The 16,744-nt window shown below is 42.8% G+C and overlaps 1 protein-coding gene across 1 annotated transcript; it reads right to left on the bottom strand.

Annotated features, from left to right (window-relative positions):
• Window positions 1–4,010: 4,010 nt before the first annotated feature.
• On the bottom strand, window positions 4,011–13,118 carry LOC136445383 (CD5 antigen-like). Its single transcript, XM_066443361.1, has 9 exons — window positions 12,643–13,118; window positions 10,932–11,162; window positions 9,069–9,149; window positions 6,826–6,938; window positions 6,310–6,508; window positions 5,671–6,006; window positions 5,338–5,442; window positions 4,974–5,064; window positions 4,011–4,799 (listed from the first exon to the last, which is right to left on the bottom strand). Exons 1-9 carry the CDS (start codon window positions 12,716–12,718, stop codon window positions 4,397–4,399), a joined length of 1,635 nt encoding a protein of 544 aa, XP_066299458.1. The 5' UTR covers window positions 12,719–13,118; the 3' UTR covers window positions 4,011–4,396.
• Window positions 13,119–16,744: the final 3,626 nt, after the last annotated feature.

Genomic DNA, 16,744 nt, shown 5'->3' with positions numbered 1-16,744 from the left:
AAACATAGTACAGATGTGAATTAAGTCAAAACGCAAGAAACAACGTTTTCCCTTCACTTCTGGTGTACCTATCGGCGTACCTTTTATGTGGATCACCTTTCCTAAGTGTCATTGATCCGTATCATAAGTAAAATCTCTTCTGATCGAGCCAAATGGGATGGAAGATTTAAAAGTCGCTGTCTTCAACTTTCAAATTACTGTCACAGTGGTTTAGGCTGATTTTTTGTTAAATTGTTTTAAAAATGTACACAAAAACACTGGAAAGTGGAAAACAATTATTAATAACTACGTAAAAATCTATTAGTCTTCGTAAACATCAACAATAAAAAAGTAAGTAAATAATTATTGTTAAACTTTAATGTTTAGTGTTAAGTTCATAAATTTATATAGATGAATAGAGCCTCCCTGAGATCACTGACAAACCTGTGGCACATTTATAGGACGCCTCTGCGAATATTAATCCTCAGTCAAATGTAGGGCGTTGTTATATCGCAAATCAAGATTCTTGCTCCAATTATGTCTCGGTTTTATGAAAATGTGCATGCAAACCTTAACTGTGGATGTATCTAGTATCTAAAAGCTGTGTAGAGACGGCATGTTAAGGGGATAAGTATTATAACGCCCCCCCCCCCGTGCTTATCAGAAGGCTAAGAAATACAACAATCTTTATTGACACAACAAAAGTACAGCGACCTTCGTAAAGCTCTTCTACAACTATACATGCAAAAAAAAAGAAGAAAGAATTGACCTATACATGGATAATTCAACATGTCGAGTTTAACGTATCACTTACGTATGCACTACTGGTTCTAAGGTGTAAACATTCTTAATAAATGAACCCACCGTTTCCTTCCACAGCGCCCTGATATTCCTCCGAGCTCCAGGTGAAGTCCCCGCACCTCGGGAAGCCCCCGGGCGGGAAGGGTGCCGATCTGCCGCCTCCCGCAGCACCAGCGCCATCCCCTCGTTCATGTGCTGATCGTTGTGGCAGTGCATGAACCAGTGACCGGGGTTGTCAGACCTAAACATACAAAATAATCGATCCGATGAAAACCTTGTAGAACTAAATATCTGGTATTGATATAGTCTATGATAATCGTATTTCTGAGAGTCGTTGTCTGTACGTTACGATTTCCTGAAAGCCTGGTCGTGATTTTAGATCTAGCCATCTAAAGTATGGCCCACTAGATTTCATGTCTCTACATATTAAAGTTTAAAAAAAGTTAAAGTTCTCCCGCACCAGACGGTGCGGAGGGTGGCGCCCATCTCCGTTTCAGTAGCCCTTGGGCCTCGCAACTTTGTGCAATCAGCAGGGGGCTAGTCCACTGGTAGTGGCGTGAGTTTAACTACCATACTCTTTCCAAAATGCTGAGTGCTGAGCAGAGAAAGCAGTTTGGACCATTAAAAGTCTTTGGTTTGACTCGGCTGGGGATCGAACTCACGACCCACCGTATGCAAGGCCATTGCACCAGTCTCTACATGTTTGTAACCTACATTACTTGTGATCTAATAATTGTCAGATAGAAGTACGGAAGGATACAAATTTCTAGGAAAAGCTGTGTATTCAAAATGTCAGGACGAAAACAGAAACTGGCTGGAGGAAACAATATGCATAATACCCAGTATAAGTACACGAAAATACAATTACCTGAACCTAACCACAGTGTAACCATTGGCTGGAACCAGGACCGTATCTTTTATTGGTGGGTTGAAAATATTAAGTGATGGTGGTCCATCTCGCCAGGTGGCGTCCGTGCACAGGTCGTTCTTGCATGTTATGTCCGGGTTGGGCTCCAAGTAGCGACCTGTTTGGTTAGAACAGAGTGGACATCTTATCTATAATAGCAAAACCTGTATTGATTTCGTAGGCATTCATGGGCGCCGCCATTTTGGATTTGACGTCACCTGGGGGCCATCTTGTTTTTGGTGGTAGTGGTGTTATGAGCGTGTTGTTGTTCTCTTTAATACGGTTAAAAAAGGTTACAGAAAAGTAATTCAACCCAAGTAAATAAAAACGTAGCAAATGCATGGGCTAGCGATTCCATCACCGTGTAATGGTATGTACATGTCTGTGCTTCTGTTGTAGCTTGGCTAACCCATGGCAACAATCCCAAGGCGCCATCTTGTTTTTGTGGTAGTGGTGTTATTAGCCTGTTGTGTAGTCTTGCGGTTAAAAAAAGTTACAGAAAAATCATTCAATCCAAGCACATGAAGACGTAGCTAGTGCATAGGCTAAATTCCATCTCTGTGTAATTTGTTAGTCTGTTTGAACCTTTGTCTATTGACGTAATGGTCTGTACATGCCTGTGCTTCTGTTGTTGTAGCTTGGATAACCCATGGCAACGACCTGGAAGGCGTGTCCGTGGATGTGGACGGAGTGGTGCGTCTGGCTGAGCGGGGCCATAGTGTTGAACATCACCAGCTGGATCATCTTGTTGTACGGGATGTCTGGATGTAATATCACAACAAATACATTTAGCTGCATATTTTCTTGCATAAATCCTTCGGTAAAATTTCCCACTTAAGAAAGTTGGAAACATCAGTACGGTTAACATTTGATGATGATGAATGATTTAGTAAATTCAATATTTTAACAAATCAAGCAACCTCGCAGGCCATCATTGTATTTGATGTCTGAATTGCGCTGTTAAGTACTGACAGTAAGATATCATAGTACAACAAAATATCTTGGTAAAATATCTTAGTTCAGCAAAATATCAGTACATGGAATCGGCAGTATATCTATCTATCGTTTGAAATCATTGCCAGTAGAACACAGATGACATTATAATATTGCCATAACTTCATTGATTTTATAATTATAATTACCGACCTATGATATGTGTGCACCGACATCCGCTCCGGAGGCACTGTTTCTCGTCACACGGCACCGTTGCATTCGCGTCCTTCTGGTGAAGTGGTGCGGTGGGACCGATAAATCTTCGGCCGTTCACTGAAGACCCGATGGCGAAGTTGAAGTTCATGAAGATCTCCAGGATATCCGCGATGTAGGATTCTTCTGCGTCATTGGCAGGGACCGTCTTGTGTTCGCCAGCAGTTTCTGATGGCAAGGTTTGGGAGTCTGCCGCACTGATGCACCGCGTGTGTGTATGTTGGGCGTAACCAGCGAATGGGCAATTGAAAACATAGCATGGGATCTCTTAAGTGAAACAAACAGTCAAACAAACAAATTGATTCAGACGTTAACATGAACGTTTGATATCTACAAAGGTGTAACAAAAAATGTCTTTCTTTATCACTAAGAAAGACAAAGATAAATTGGAGAGGGTACAGAACCAAGCAGCCAGATTCTGCACGAACAACTACGTCAGGGGTGCTAGTGTCACCAAAATGAAAACAGATCTGCACTCGAGGAGAGAAGGAAAATGTACAGACTATGCATGATGTATAAAATGACTAATAAATTGGTGGACGTACCAACTAATAAGTATCTAATACCAGCTCAGAAAAGGACAAGAAATAGCCATGCCTTTAAGTATCAGACTTTTCAACCTAGGATTGATGTGTTTAAAAATTCGTATTTTCCTAGAACGATCGTAGAGTGGAACTCGTTACAACCAAGTACAGTGGAAGCATCCTCATTAGATAGCTGTAAACAATGCATGCAGTTAGATATGCGAAGGTTAGACGTGACAGGTCGTTCGGTGTAATATAACCAGCTGTTTTGCCGCGCCGCGTGCCTGCGAAGCTGGTGTGTTACGCCGAATGGCGGTTATACCGGCTATATAGATACAGATACAGACATTTTGCATCATGTAACGTTACCATGTATATGTGTGGTTGAATTTTCTGTGTATATTTGCGTGAAACAAAGTGTAAAAGGAGTGACGTATGAGTATTTTTTTGCGCTCGCTCACATCAGCTTGAAGTGTCCAGAGGATGTCATTCATTCCTTAACATGAAGTCAGGGTGACCGTATATGCATATTTATATAGTAGTAGCAAAATTCTGGCCTTCGGTTTTTAACTAAAAAGAGATCTTCATAACAATATTCTTGTAATAACCTTTATTAAGCCACAAAGCAGTGCCAGCTGCTATACAAACTTAAAATTATTTCTTGATACAAGATTGAACTTTTATCACATTTACAGTGGTTTCAGTGGGCACAATTCACGACAGTCAACTGTCTATGACACTATCATTTTGTAAGTAACATCAAAAGATCATCAAGGTCTGATATGGAACATAGATATATTGCAACGAAAATTAGAAAACTCACAAACACATAATTAAGACACATGAATCACGATGAAGCTTGTGACGTCACGGCGCAAGAACGCGATTGTACTAGGACACAAAAACAGCTTAAGAGTCGGCGTACTTTGCAACAAATATCAAAAACCCTTCTTTTATTGCCTTCTCTCAGTGTAGATTTTTATCGATTGGGGCTATCACGGAGCAAAGGTGCCCCCGAGTCATGACTTTTGTTTATTTTTGTTTGTTTATTTTTGTTTTTGTTTACAAGAGCGTATTCCGGAACTCTTTTGCTCCTGGCGTCCGATTTCTGTTTGTCATTTGGGTCATCTTCGCCGATCAAACGTTCGTCAATTGTGCTGTAGTGTCTATCATCTCCGCTAGGTGGCGTGGATGGCGGAGGCGGCGCTTTTCTCTTGGTTTTGACGGGAGTGGCGTAAGTGACCTCTGCGGAGGACGGATTCAGTTGCACCTGGCCGGGCTCTGATTGGTCCTCGACCTGCCTGTAGGCGGAGGTTGGCGGATGTGACGTCACAGGTACCGCCGGGTTGTAAGGGGGCGGTCTGGACCACTCTATTGTGTCTCTGAAAGTTCAAACAATGTAACATGTTACCAAATTCATACTAAATGCTTAGAAGCAAGTCAGACTCATGCACTTGATGCACATGTGAAGTGTTTGAAAATAATCTCACCGTACATGTATGACAACAAGTAGCACGTTAACAATAGGGACCACAAAAAATGTAAACCTGACCAACCCTTTTCTCCGGAGGACGACAAGCAGGACCACGAGAATCACCAACAAAACGGCAATGATGACCGCGCAAACCGTGATCGCCGCTATCGAACCTGCATAAATGAAAAACAAACTTATTTTACTGCCTTACTTTCGAAATATTTTTACCTATGTTTATATCTATCCGGGGCCTCTTCCTTATTAGCAGGATCATGCATACGTGGAATGTTTATCAACTGATCAGAGCACGTTCGTTTTGCACTATTTGCAAGCAAAGAGACACTCCTGCCTGACACAAGCTATGTTTATCGATCCAAACTGACAATGCGTTGATTGATGATAAACATTCATCCTATCACTACTAAAGTGTCAAGACCAATTCTAACCTGCCGATAGCGTTGAGGGCACACGATCTTCGTCCGACGGTGCCCTGGTACCGGGAGTTGGCGTTATGCTGTACGACTCTGGGAACGAGATTGCCTTGCTGGACCCTAGGCATTTAAAGGTATCAAAGGAGAGGTTTTCTTTACACACAAGGCAAAATACACAGCATCATGTAAAGCACAAATTCCTTAGTGCCAACCAATCCAATGATTTACAACTTTTACTCTCCAAGCAGAGGTTTTAGAAGATTGTGACCTTCGAATTCTTACCATAAATATGCCTCTTTTTCCGTCCGTAGGCCTAAACAATGTTGTATAGATACAGTCCAAACTTACCATTGCACCTGACCGCCACAGCCTCCCCCGCCCCACAGCCCGGCCGGCCGGCCTCCCCGTCTCCCCACGCCGCCCGATCAAACACGCACCGCCGCAGTCTGTCCTCACTCCCCGTGCACCGTGTTCCGTTTATCCACACAGGTCTCTTCGGCAAGTCATCGTCATGAACAGACGGAATGTTCTCTGCGTTGCCATGGAAACCGAGTTCTTTGCAAACGACAGCGCCTTCCTTGTTTGCGGCCCAGTCTCTGTCACAGACCGCGCCCCATCTGCCTTTGTGGTACACCTCAACACGGCCTTCTGATTGGGTCGTACCGCCAGCCAATCGAACTCCAGCTTTTATGGACAAGTTGGGCAAAATCAAGATGATGTTTGGAATAGTAGCTGGCAGCATAATGTTTCAATATCCATAAAAAAATGTTAATATCACCAATATCTTTTTAGAATAAAATCAATGGAGGGTCGATCTTAGAATGGGGTACAGAATCCATAGCTGTGCGACTTCATTACACAATAAACAACATGTTAAAGTTTGACAGGCAAAGAGAGATTACTAAGAATGTGCATTGATAGAACAAATGACGACACTTGCTCTAGACGAAACTACATCAACGTAAAAGAGGAGAGGGCGGAACTGACCTTCACATAGGAGGCCCACATCTTCGGAGTGACTGCAGTCTCCCACCTGTAGTCTGTTACAGTTCAGCAAACTCCGCTCGGAGCCGTTACAGGCCAGTACGTACTGTGGGGTCGGAACGCCCTCTGGCGCCCGAGGGAAGTACTCCACCGACCACCTCCAGTCAACTGCACCGGGAAACCCAAGCTGACGACAAGCAACCTGGAAATACAACCGCCGATTTAGAGTTAGTTTCTTAAGTCTTTTGCATTGTATTCTTTGCCTTTGTCCTAGGAATGACAATTAACTGAAAGAAACCAGGCTCCAATGTTACAACTACTAGTCGCGAGATGTTCACCATATAAAATCGGGGACGAAAAACTAAAAGATCGAATAGGAAATGACGTCTCACTACGGTAAACATCGACGATAGCGACTATGTGAAGTCGCCAGGGCGCCCTAGCCCGTTCTATCAGTCCCGGGGGACAAGATTTCTACTACAAGATTTCACTTCTGACAGAACTGTTGTCTCGGCTCACCTGAGCCTCGGGGTCTCCCCAGCTCCGACCGCACACGGTAGTCCAGACCCCGTCCCGCAGCACCTCCAAGCGGCCCTGGTGCGGTACTGCACCGCCCGACAGACGGACTCGGTCTACACACAATGTGGAACAAAACCCTTTCACTGATCATGACCTTCCAGCTACAAGGGGCTAAGTAGAGTAGAGACCCTTGGGATGACGAACCTAAAAGGTGCACTTACTGACGCAACCATTTCCTAGTATATACTGTATATAGTTACCTGCCGCCCTCGTCGTACGAAGTCTCGAAAACAGTGGTTCTTGTAGACAAATGTTCTGGCTGTTTCAGTGTAGATATTTTGTTTCACTTGTTAGCTGGCAGCAATATACCACCCAGTCAGTTATGAAAACAAGAAGTAAAGCGTAGTAAAGGCTTAACGCAAGTGTTGACCTCTTTAAAGCGAGTGTAGAAATAACAAGTGTCTGGGGAAAATTTTCTTTGTAAACATTTGGTTCAACACATCCATTAAGAAGATAAAGGTGAATTCGAAACGGGGGCGGGTCGTTATATACCCTGGAGGGTGTACTCAATAACAATTCACTAAAATGAACATTATTTCTTTCGCCAAGAAGATTAGTTCTGGGTAGCGTTCGTGTGTGTGTTTGTGTGTTTGTGTGTGTGTTTGTGTGTGTGTGTCTTTCATGATGTCCGTCTTTCAACACGATAGCTCAAGAATGCCTGAATGGATTGTCTTGTTCATGTAGTAGAGACATTTAGTGTGCAAGATGTTACTGTAATTACAACAGGAAGACGAGCAGTCTATCCCTGGTGGTCAGAGACACCAGACATCTGTTACTGATTGGTTTGTAATAAAGGGGATGGACATCTGTCCATCTATATCAGTTCCCACCAGGCAAGCACTGAGTCAAGACCTCATTCCTTGCTCTCCTAGCTAGTGCCTTTATCAACTCAACACTGGTGGCAAGCGGTGTGTTGCCGCTTCCGAGCGGCCGAACCTGCGCTAAGACGCCATCTTAAAGCCTTGGCCCGCTACCATGCCTCCTGTATCGCCCGGTGATGAGACCATCGGCTCCCCGAGCGATCACCGCCCGTGCTGCGTTGCTCCGCCTGCAGCCGTGCCACGTCGACCGCCGACCCTAGCCTGCCGCCTCGCCCGGCTGTCCGTTTAGATGTAGTCTGCCTGCCTACCGCCGTCTCGCACCGCCAACAGACCCAGCTAGACCGTACAACACGCCCACATGCCGTCCTCTAAACCAGCTGGCCAGCCGTCCACGCCTGCCATGTTCCCAGCCATCTCTGCCTGCCGTCGCTAAAGCCAGAGCCGCCGGCCGCCACGTGTGCAGACCACGCTGCCGTCTCTCTGCAGTCAACCCACCCGCCCCGACTGAGGAGCCATCGACGATGCCACCCCGTGCCGCAACGGCCTGCAACCTTCCACGGCCACCCTGCCTGCCTGCGACCGTCAGCCGGCCACGCTGCAGCCTCGCCGACCCGTCACAGACCCCGGACCGTGGAAGCCTCGCTGAGCCTCGCGCCGCCGATCGTCGACTGCCGACCCCGGCATGAGAACCCCGCTACGCCATATCACCGAAGCTTGCCGCTAAGACTCCGCTATTCATGACAACATCTGAACTTTGCGACTTGACGTGACCCGTGCGATCCTCACTGCGAACTTTTAAAGAAATTCTCCCTTGCTCCATGATCCAGGAAGACCACTGAACTTTTGCCGCGTAAGATAAGACCTACGAACTTTTGTGGTTCTGAGTAAGGTACGGTACACGAATTGTATGTAACAGTTAGGTGTTGACCTGGTCCATTTTCGTACGCCTACGGGTAACGATTACGCCTTATCAAACCTTTTTGTTTTGTATGTTGATGTTGAACTTGTATGTGCTTGCCTAACTAGATAGAACGATTGCCTACGGGCCTACCCTATTTTTGCTGGAAGTACAAATTCTTTGATGCCTTGAGACGTTCATGTTGTAGCTACATGGCCTCGGATCAATCTGCCCTGCTTGGGAAATGTTACTGTGCTATGTAACGTGTAAAAATACAATTGTTCTCCATCTGTTTGTGCTCCCGACGGTTTTCTATGCAGTGGTCTGTCAAATATATTCCCACCAGCTTGTCGCTAGAGCAGCAATGGCAAACACATGTAAAATACTACAGAAACTTTCCATACATTCCCGTCATTTGTTTTTTTAACATACTGAAAACTAGAGAATATGTTTGAAAGCCCAACCTTTACAGAAGACACTGGCTACGTCGTCTCCGAGACCACATCTGACTCTCGTCTCTCTGCACTCGGACAAGGAGGCGGAATCTGAGGGGGAGAACAGTTCAGTTTACCGTCAATACAGACAATTAGTAGGTTTACTAACTATAAAGCAGCATCTTACGAAACAACAGCTGTGTGTGTGTATGTGTGTGTACCATGGGACAAACCCTTGTCCTAATTGTATAGACAGTAACACAGGGATACACAAGAAGATTTTCAGTTTACCGTCAATACAGACAGTAAGGGTAGGTTTACTTAACTATACAGCAGCATCTCACGAAACAACGGCTGTGTTTGTGTGTCTTGAGATAATCCCTTGTCCTAATTGTATAGACAGAAACACAGGGATACACTAGAGAACTTTCAGTGCATGAACTTCAATATTTCTCTTCTATCTTCTTGGTTTCTAAGAAATGCTTCTTAGGAACTATCCATCCATCCAAGACAACTAGAAAAGATCTTTAATCGGGGGCAGTAAATCTTACAGGCCCTTTATAACAAAGTTTACACATAGAAAGAGACAGGCTAGGGACGCAAATAGAAGTGAAATTCTTCTTCACGTTAGCTACTGTTTACTGGCATGAATAACGAATATAATTGACCTATGATCGCTAAGTACCTTATTTCCAACGTTTAGGAATCGGCCATATGTCAATCACAAACCAAGCTAGGTAAAGGCGAGCGTAGACTGTTCATTTATCTATTCGTCCATTCATATTCATTCATTCATTCATTCATTCATTCATTCATTCATTCATTCAGTCATTCAGTCATTTAGCAGTAAGAAATAAAGCAATGCGAGTCACTAGAATTTCTAAGATTTTGTTTGCTCTCTCAACGGAAGATGTCATTTACAAACTTAAGGCTGATTTATGTCGCCTTTGCCCACACTTGTCAGCACTCCGATAACAGGTTACTGTTTTCCCCATTATGACGAGTTCCTCACAACATTCAATCCCTGTAGAGTCAATTCCATGTCACCGAGAGGGTTTTCAGATGATATTGCTAATAAGTTTGAACAATTTTAGAGAAAAGACTATTTCAGTCAAAATAATTCCAGACCGTTCAAACAATTAGAGATGAAAGTTTGAACATGTTTGAACTCATCTATATATTTTGGAAATATAATGAAAGTATTTGCACAAATATCTCTTTATTTAGAACAGTTTTCAAACATCTGTGTGATTGTTCTACTGTTGGAACATGTTCCAACATTTTGCATCATTCTCAAAATGGTAGATTTGGGTTATTGCCCCCATAAAAGTAGGTGCTAATCAGGCTCTATTGTCTGCCTCTGTATATTTTTAGATTTCACGTCTGGACACTGGCAACTCTTTTGTCTTTAGGTGTCTATGCATGGCACCTAGGCCTAATCCCCTATACTTTGAAGGGATGTGTGAATTGTCCTGTTCCCAGCCCACTGACCCAGTTATATCATATTTGTAGAATGTTGGAACATGTTCAAACAAATAATCAATCTATGTTGCAACAGTTTAGAAACTAATACAAATAATGTATTCAATGTTGGAAATTTGTTTAACCTGTTGGAACACAGCAGAAAATATTTAGAACACCAAATAAATGTTGGAAATTGTTCTTAACAGTTACTTATCTCACATAGATTGTTACAAAGGTTTTGTAAATGTTGGAACAAAAGGCAACAAACACCCTCTCGGTAATGTGGAATTGACTCTACCATCTGTATAGTCGGTCACTGATAAATGCCAAGTCTCTTCCGTGACATTCCGTAACAGGAACAACACATGTGCTGATAACACAAGATCTCACACACACTTCACAACAACAGGAAATACACAGTCACCGCACCTGCCCAACACGCAAACCCTCGAGGATAAATCGTCTGGCTTCCCTTCCCGAAAAACGACGTTCTCATGGCGTACGTGGACTTTGGGAATTTCACATCCCCGAAGCCCAGTTCCCTACAGACCGTTCTGGCGGCGGGGATGGTCCAGTCGTTCCCGCATAGAGTGAACCACCGATCCGAGTCGTACACCTCCACCCGCCCCTCGGACTCCGCATCTCCGTCAGCGAGGCGTACTACAGAGATAGAGGACGGAAAGAGTCGGGTTTCTAACTTGTTTGAGGTCGACATGTTTCACATTCTTTCAGCAGTAAGGTATACGACAACTTGACAGTTACTAAGTACAGACCGCTTGTTACGTCTTTCGGTCAATTAGCTTGTAGATTTGGAACCAAGCAATCAATCAACTTGTGTATACTAGCCTCGCTTGTAGGGCGTTTGTCGGAAATAGGGCCCGTAGACCGGTCTATAGAATGCTGGAATGCCTGCTTTGCCAGGCTAACATAACATGTACTGACGATGCTGTAAATTTATTGAACTGTGTTCCAATATTGTACTGCCTTATTAGTGGGAAGCGATGATACTAGTAGATATTTTATGTTGTACATTTTCGCTTGTTTTGAATTTGAACATCATACACAACTTGTGAACTTATCGATAGTTACCAGTCACAAACATCATCACACAACGCTATGAAGGAATTAACGAGAACAGTAATATATATATAATAGTAGTATATGTATTCAGGGCTCAAAATTCATTTTTGGGAATGAAAATCTAGGTGCACAGAAAGAATTATGGGTGCACAACATAAAATAAAGTAGAATATCAGTAAAACATACAAACATGTAACTACAAACCCTACTGACCCTCAAAAGAACTTCAATCTCAAATTCTATAGCTAGCTTCAAAGTTTCTAACAAATAATAAACCAGACAAAGTACAAGATAGGTTATATTACTTTACACTTGAAGTTGAAGAATATTCTGCATACCAGTGTACAATAGTACCTCTACCCTACAGCCTACAAAAATGTTTAGGTGTACCGTTGCACCCACAGTGAAAAACAGCTCCAATTTTGGGTGCACAAAGGTGCACATGCACCCAGTATTTCGAGCCCTGCGTGTAATAAAGTTAGCCCAGTCTAATACCGAATTCGTCATTATTGATAGAATGGTAGCGTCCAGTTCTAAACCCCTTCTAAACGTGTAATGGTTTCTCCCGAACAGGTGGTTGAGATGAGTACTTACGCCCCCTCCCCCCTCATTTCCCATTTCGTACTCCGGAAATATCAGTGTTGACGAACATTCCGGCGGGTGTGAGGCCAGGCTCAGGTAACAGCCCAGACAAAACCACTGTGTACTCAGAATTCCTCCTACAACGAACGGTGACCGGTAACAATTTCACACCGCCGGATCCCACAATGAGTCATCCTCCCGCTAGGGACTCACCGTACAATCCCGTAAATTAGCTAATCCCGCTTAAAATGATTCATAATCAATCTCTTGAACAGGTAAAATCCTTGACTAAGGCTGGTTATTTTCTTGTAATGACTAAATTCCAGCGCAAATCTCCGTGCGACTGTGTTATTGTGTAGCAGACAATATCTACTAGTACTACGAGCGAGGCGAAACGTTATAACCCTGCATGCACGGTAGTCTGGCCGCTAGACATGGTGTTGTTGCGCATACTCTAGTATTCTGTGGGGGCACCTACCTTTTTGTACAGCGGCGACGGCGAGTTGAAACGTTACGGCGACGAAAACTAGACATTTCCAACCTTCCACAGCCATTCTGTCGACCAGCGAAGAACAACAAAATGGTTAGAGACGGCCGTGGGGTAGTCTAGACCCTCCTGCGTGCACTGAGGCCGATTTGTAGGTGAGGACAAATAGAGCGGTGTTGAGTTGCACCGTGTATCACGTGAACTCTCGGGGGCCCCACAACAACACGCCTACGTCGGAGGGTACCACAGGACTTTATTATATACACTACGTACGTGCGATGGCTACGAACCAAGTCTGACGTCAACCTTAACGACAAAATCGTTCGCTGAAAGCTTGCCAGGTCTTAAAAAAACGCGATCGATTGTTTTAAATCCGCCTCGGTTGGCGAGTTTTGATGTGCCTTTCCTCTTTAGAAAGCAGTGACCCGTTCCAGCTCTCAGCTCCTGTAGGATCCTGGGGGTGCTTTCACTATACACCGCTCTCCACATGCCAACAATGTGGTCATGTCTGCACTGTTGTTGTACGTGTCTGCTTTGCAAAGACTTATTGTTGCGTACCATTAGCTGTTTGAAAGGACGTCCGGTGGTAAATAGCTGTGGATGATCGATTAAACGTATTTTCTCCATCATGTGACAACATTATAAGTGCGCTGTTGTGTAATCTTTATCATCATGTGTTTGTTAGAAGGTCTATTTGGATACGTCCATTTTATATGGAATCTATTAACTGACCCGCCATTCTATATTTGGAAAGTCATCTTATAAAGTTCAAGGGCGCCGTGCTGAAAGTCATGCAGTACAACCTGCTACTGGGTCTACGGTTAAGTTTCCCTGTCAAGATGTCATTTTAAAAAACATACCTTTCCATATGTGATATTATATATTTATTTTTATGTAATATATGCAGTTATAGAAAAGTTACGATGTCGTAGATTACGGCTTTCAATTATCTTTCCGAATTTCATGTGGCCTGTTATCTTTGTCAGGAACTAATAAATAAGCGACTTTCTATCGCCTTGGCGTTCAACATGTGAATAGTTTCACTCTCACTGAAAGCTGTGTTTCACCGGGAACTAATCTGAAGGACTTTGACTTCCGAAGCCCCGAGTAAAAATATACATGAGGAGGAAGTACACCAAGCTGTGAGCGACGGGGAACAGGTTCTGTCTGGGAGAAGAATAACAGGGCCGCCCGCAGGCCAGTCTATAGGAAAAAAGAATAGATATTATCTGAAAGTTTGCTACAGAAATAGATAACAACAATCGCATAAATGGGTGATCATGAAGTAGTGAATGAGCGAATGAATGAATGAATGAATGAATGGATAAATGTGTTGGTCATGACGTCTGACTTAAGAGTCATTGCATGAGAAAACCAGGCGGAGGTGGGAAGATGGGGGTCGGCCAAATCGGCTCATACTTTCTACGTGTGATAGGTATGTGGAACTATGACCAGCCATATAATTAAAACCCTCCAGCTATTTTTCATTATGGAGTTCTGGGACCCCCCTCGGAGACCCTCAAAAATCGAACAATTTATGGTTAAAAATTACTGAATTTGTAATGGCTACCCTGATAATTCTAATAAAGATATGGACCTAAGTTTTCTATTTCCATATAGCTAGGGTTCCAGAGTTTTACAGACAAAAAGTTCAAGATCAAGCATTGAAATTAAGAGGGTATACTAGGGGGTTATCAGAACCAATAAAAGCAGACTTTTCATCTCGCTAAATTTTAGTCATTTTTAAGGGGCTATTTCTCCGACAATCGGCAATATTGATGAATGGTTTTACCTTTGCTGGAGAGAGGAACATCTACTGATTCAAAAACAAGCGTCGTCTAATTGGGCCACGCATTACGGGAGCCGTGACTGGGGGGTCTTTATGGGGATTTTTCGTGTTTTGGACTAATAATAAATCAGGTAATCACGTCTCACTATGGTGTAAGCTTTGGTCATTTTTGTGAAGCCGTGTGAAAACCATTGATAGTAGTCAAGAAATGCTGAAATTGATTAGCAATGTTGATAAGGGCTCTACATGGGGGTTATAAGGACACTAGAAAATGAATTAAACTGTTTTACACATCTAATTGTTGCTCTCTAAGACGTCAATCGCTACGTTCCTTACTAAAATAATTCTGTGCCTTTAATATGTTGTACAAAACGACAAGGGCTCTGCATGGGGGTTATAAGTACTCCATATATGTGATAAAGATAAAGGAAATAAGACACATGTACATTGAGAAACACTAATTTATTTGCCTATAGCAGTTCCTATGTCAAGATTAACCTCCTACATACATCCACTGGAGACCATTGTACGCACACATATATGCGTGAACTGAGATAGACGCATTTTAGTTTTATCGTTGTGTAGTTTTTAAACCTCTATGTAAGTGAGAAAGGAAATACTTTCTGTATCTGTACTAATTTTTGCCAACAGCCTTTTACAGCAGCTCAGCCTGTAGCTGTTGTGGGTGCATGGGAGTTATCCTTTTCCTCAGTCAGAGTCTTTTAGCTTCTAGGTTGTTTATATGATACACATAAAAAATCACTCAACGCTGTGGCACTCGGATATACAATTTTTGTATCGCAAGGCCAATTTTCTAGATTACCGGGCAGCTTCATTGCTATAGAATAATAGAACAATAGAACAATAACTCATTGTCTCCCGAAATGACATCGCTGATATCCTTGTTCCAGGTTCAAGGATATTCCATGACACAAATACAAGCCCATTACGAAGCTCATTTCATTAACATTATTTTCTGAAACGATCCTGAATCGTCCGGTCTGCAGCTGAGTGAGAGAGGGCTATTCATTTAAATTTTGCAGTAAAGTTGCCAATTGGTGAATCGGATAACAGATACAAATTATTCCTCAAATTATTTTAATTAAATTTCAATTTTATGCTCAGATACCCCCCATACAGAGCAACTACCATTTTTTTAGCATCTTTGTTTTAGGAATGTTTATTAGATTCTTCAATTCAACTTGACGATTGTGTGATCAGAAGTATATTTGTATCCCGGTGCCATTGCTTGATTGACTTCACTTTATTTAGTCCTCGGATTTAATTTTTTCAAAGGCATCCAGAGCATTTTATGAGGCTTGAAACTTGAATGAAATAAATCCAATTTCTAGTCATTCCTACACATAGTAAGTTTCAATAACACTATTATCATTATATATCGACATTAAAGGAGCAAAGATACAATGTCGTTGTGTGGCAAGAACTGATAGAAAATCCAAGCCCTAATAGACTGATCCTGACTGCCCATCACAATTAGCGGTTCGATCAATGAGAGAGTGACTGCATGTCCGTCAAATCTTTGCATTTCTATGTTTTAACTTTGCATTTCTACGTTTTGACGGAGGTGGGCAGGGCTATGGTATCGGTCTATTTACACTAGGCGCGTGAAACTAAAAGATCACCATGTAGCTTATTTTTGTGCCGCTTTTGAGCACTTTTGATAAGAAGTCCGCACGAAAATGTGTTAAACAGCGGCATTGAATGTCAATTTCATGAAGATTACAGCAACTAGAATATTTCCAGTTTTCAAGCCTCATAAAATGCTCGGGGTGCCTTTAAACATTATAAGCAGCATATGTTATGAATCATCGCTAACTGTAAACAACAACAACATCGTAACAAAAAATCCTCACAGTATCAATAGCTTGGATACACAGTATAACAAGGGAAGGAATTACAATTTACGAGTATCATGGGTTGAAGTATGTTTCGTTGATTCCATATATATATATATACATATACATATATAGCTTTGCTCTGTAAAATTGTAGGCTGCTATGTAATGATACTTAATTAGCCAAGGGACAATGAAGCAGGTGGGGGTCGTAGCCTTGTTTCCGTTTAGCCACTGTTCAAGTTCGTACTCTGAGTGTAGCGGGAGACTTCCATCTGAACAATTCTGACATGTACGACGGTGCCCTTCCACGTTTTGACTTGAACGCTGTGGTGAGAACGTTCATTTCTGCCGGTGTTCATTTCAGTTCTGTCCTAGGTCGTAAGATATCAACTTGGACATGTCACATGGTCAACAATGGTTTAGTAATTGACGTCTTAGAGAGCAAC

The sequence above is a fragment of the Branchiostoma lanceolatum genome, chromosome 11 (genome assembly GCF_035083965.1).
Source record: "Branchiostoma lanceolatum isolate klBraLanc5 chromosome 11, klBraLanc5.hap2, whole genome shotgun sequence".
NCBI classification, from domain to species: Eukaryota; Metazoa; Chordata; class Leptocardii; order Amphioxiformes; family Branchiostomatidae; genus Branchiostoma; species Branchiostoma lanceolatum.
The sequence above is the reverse complement of the archived record's forward strand: the minus strand, read 5'-3'. Positions and strand labels throughout refer to the sequence as shown.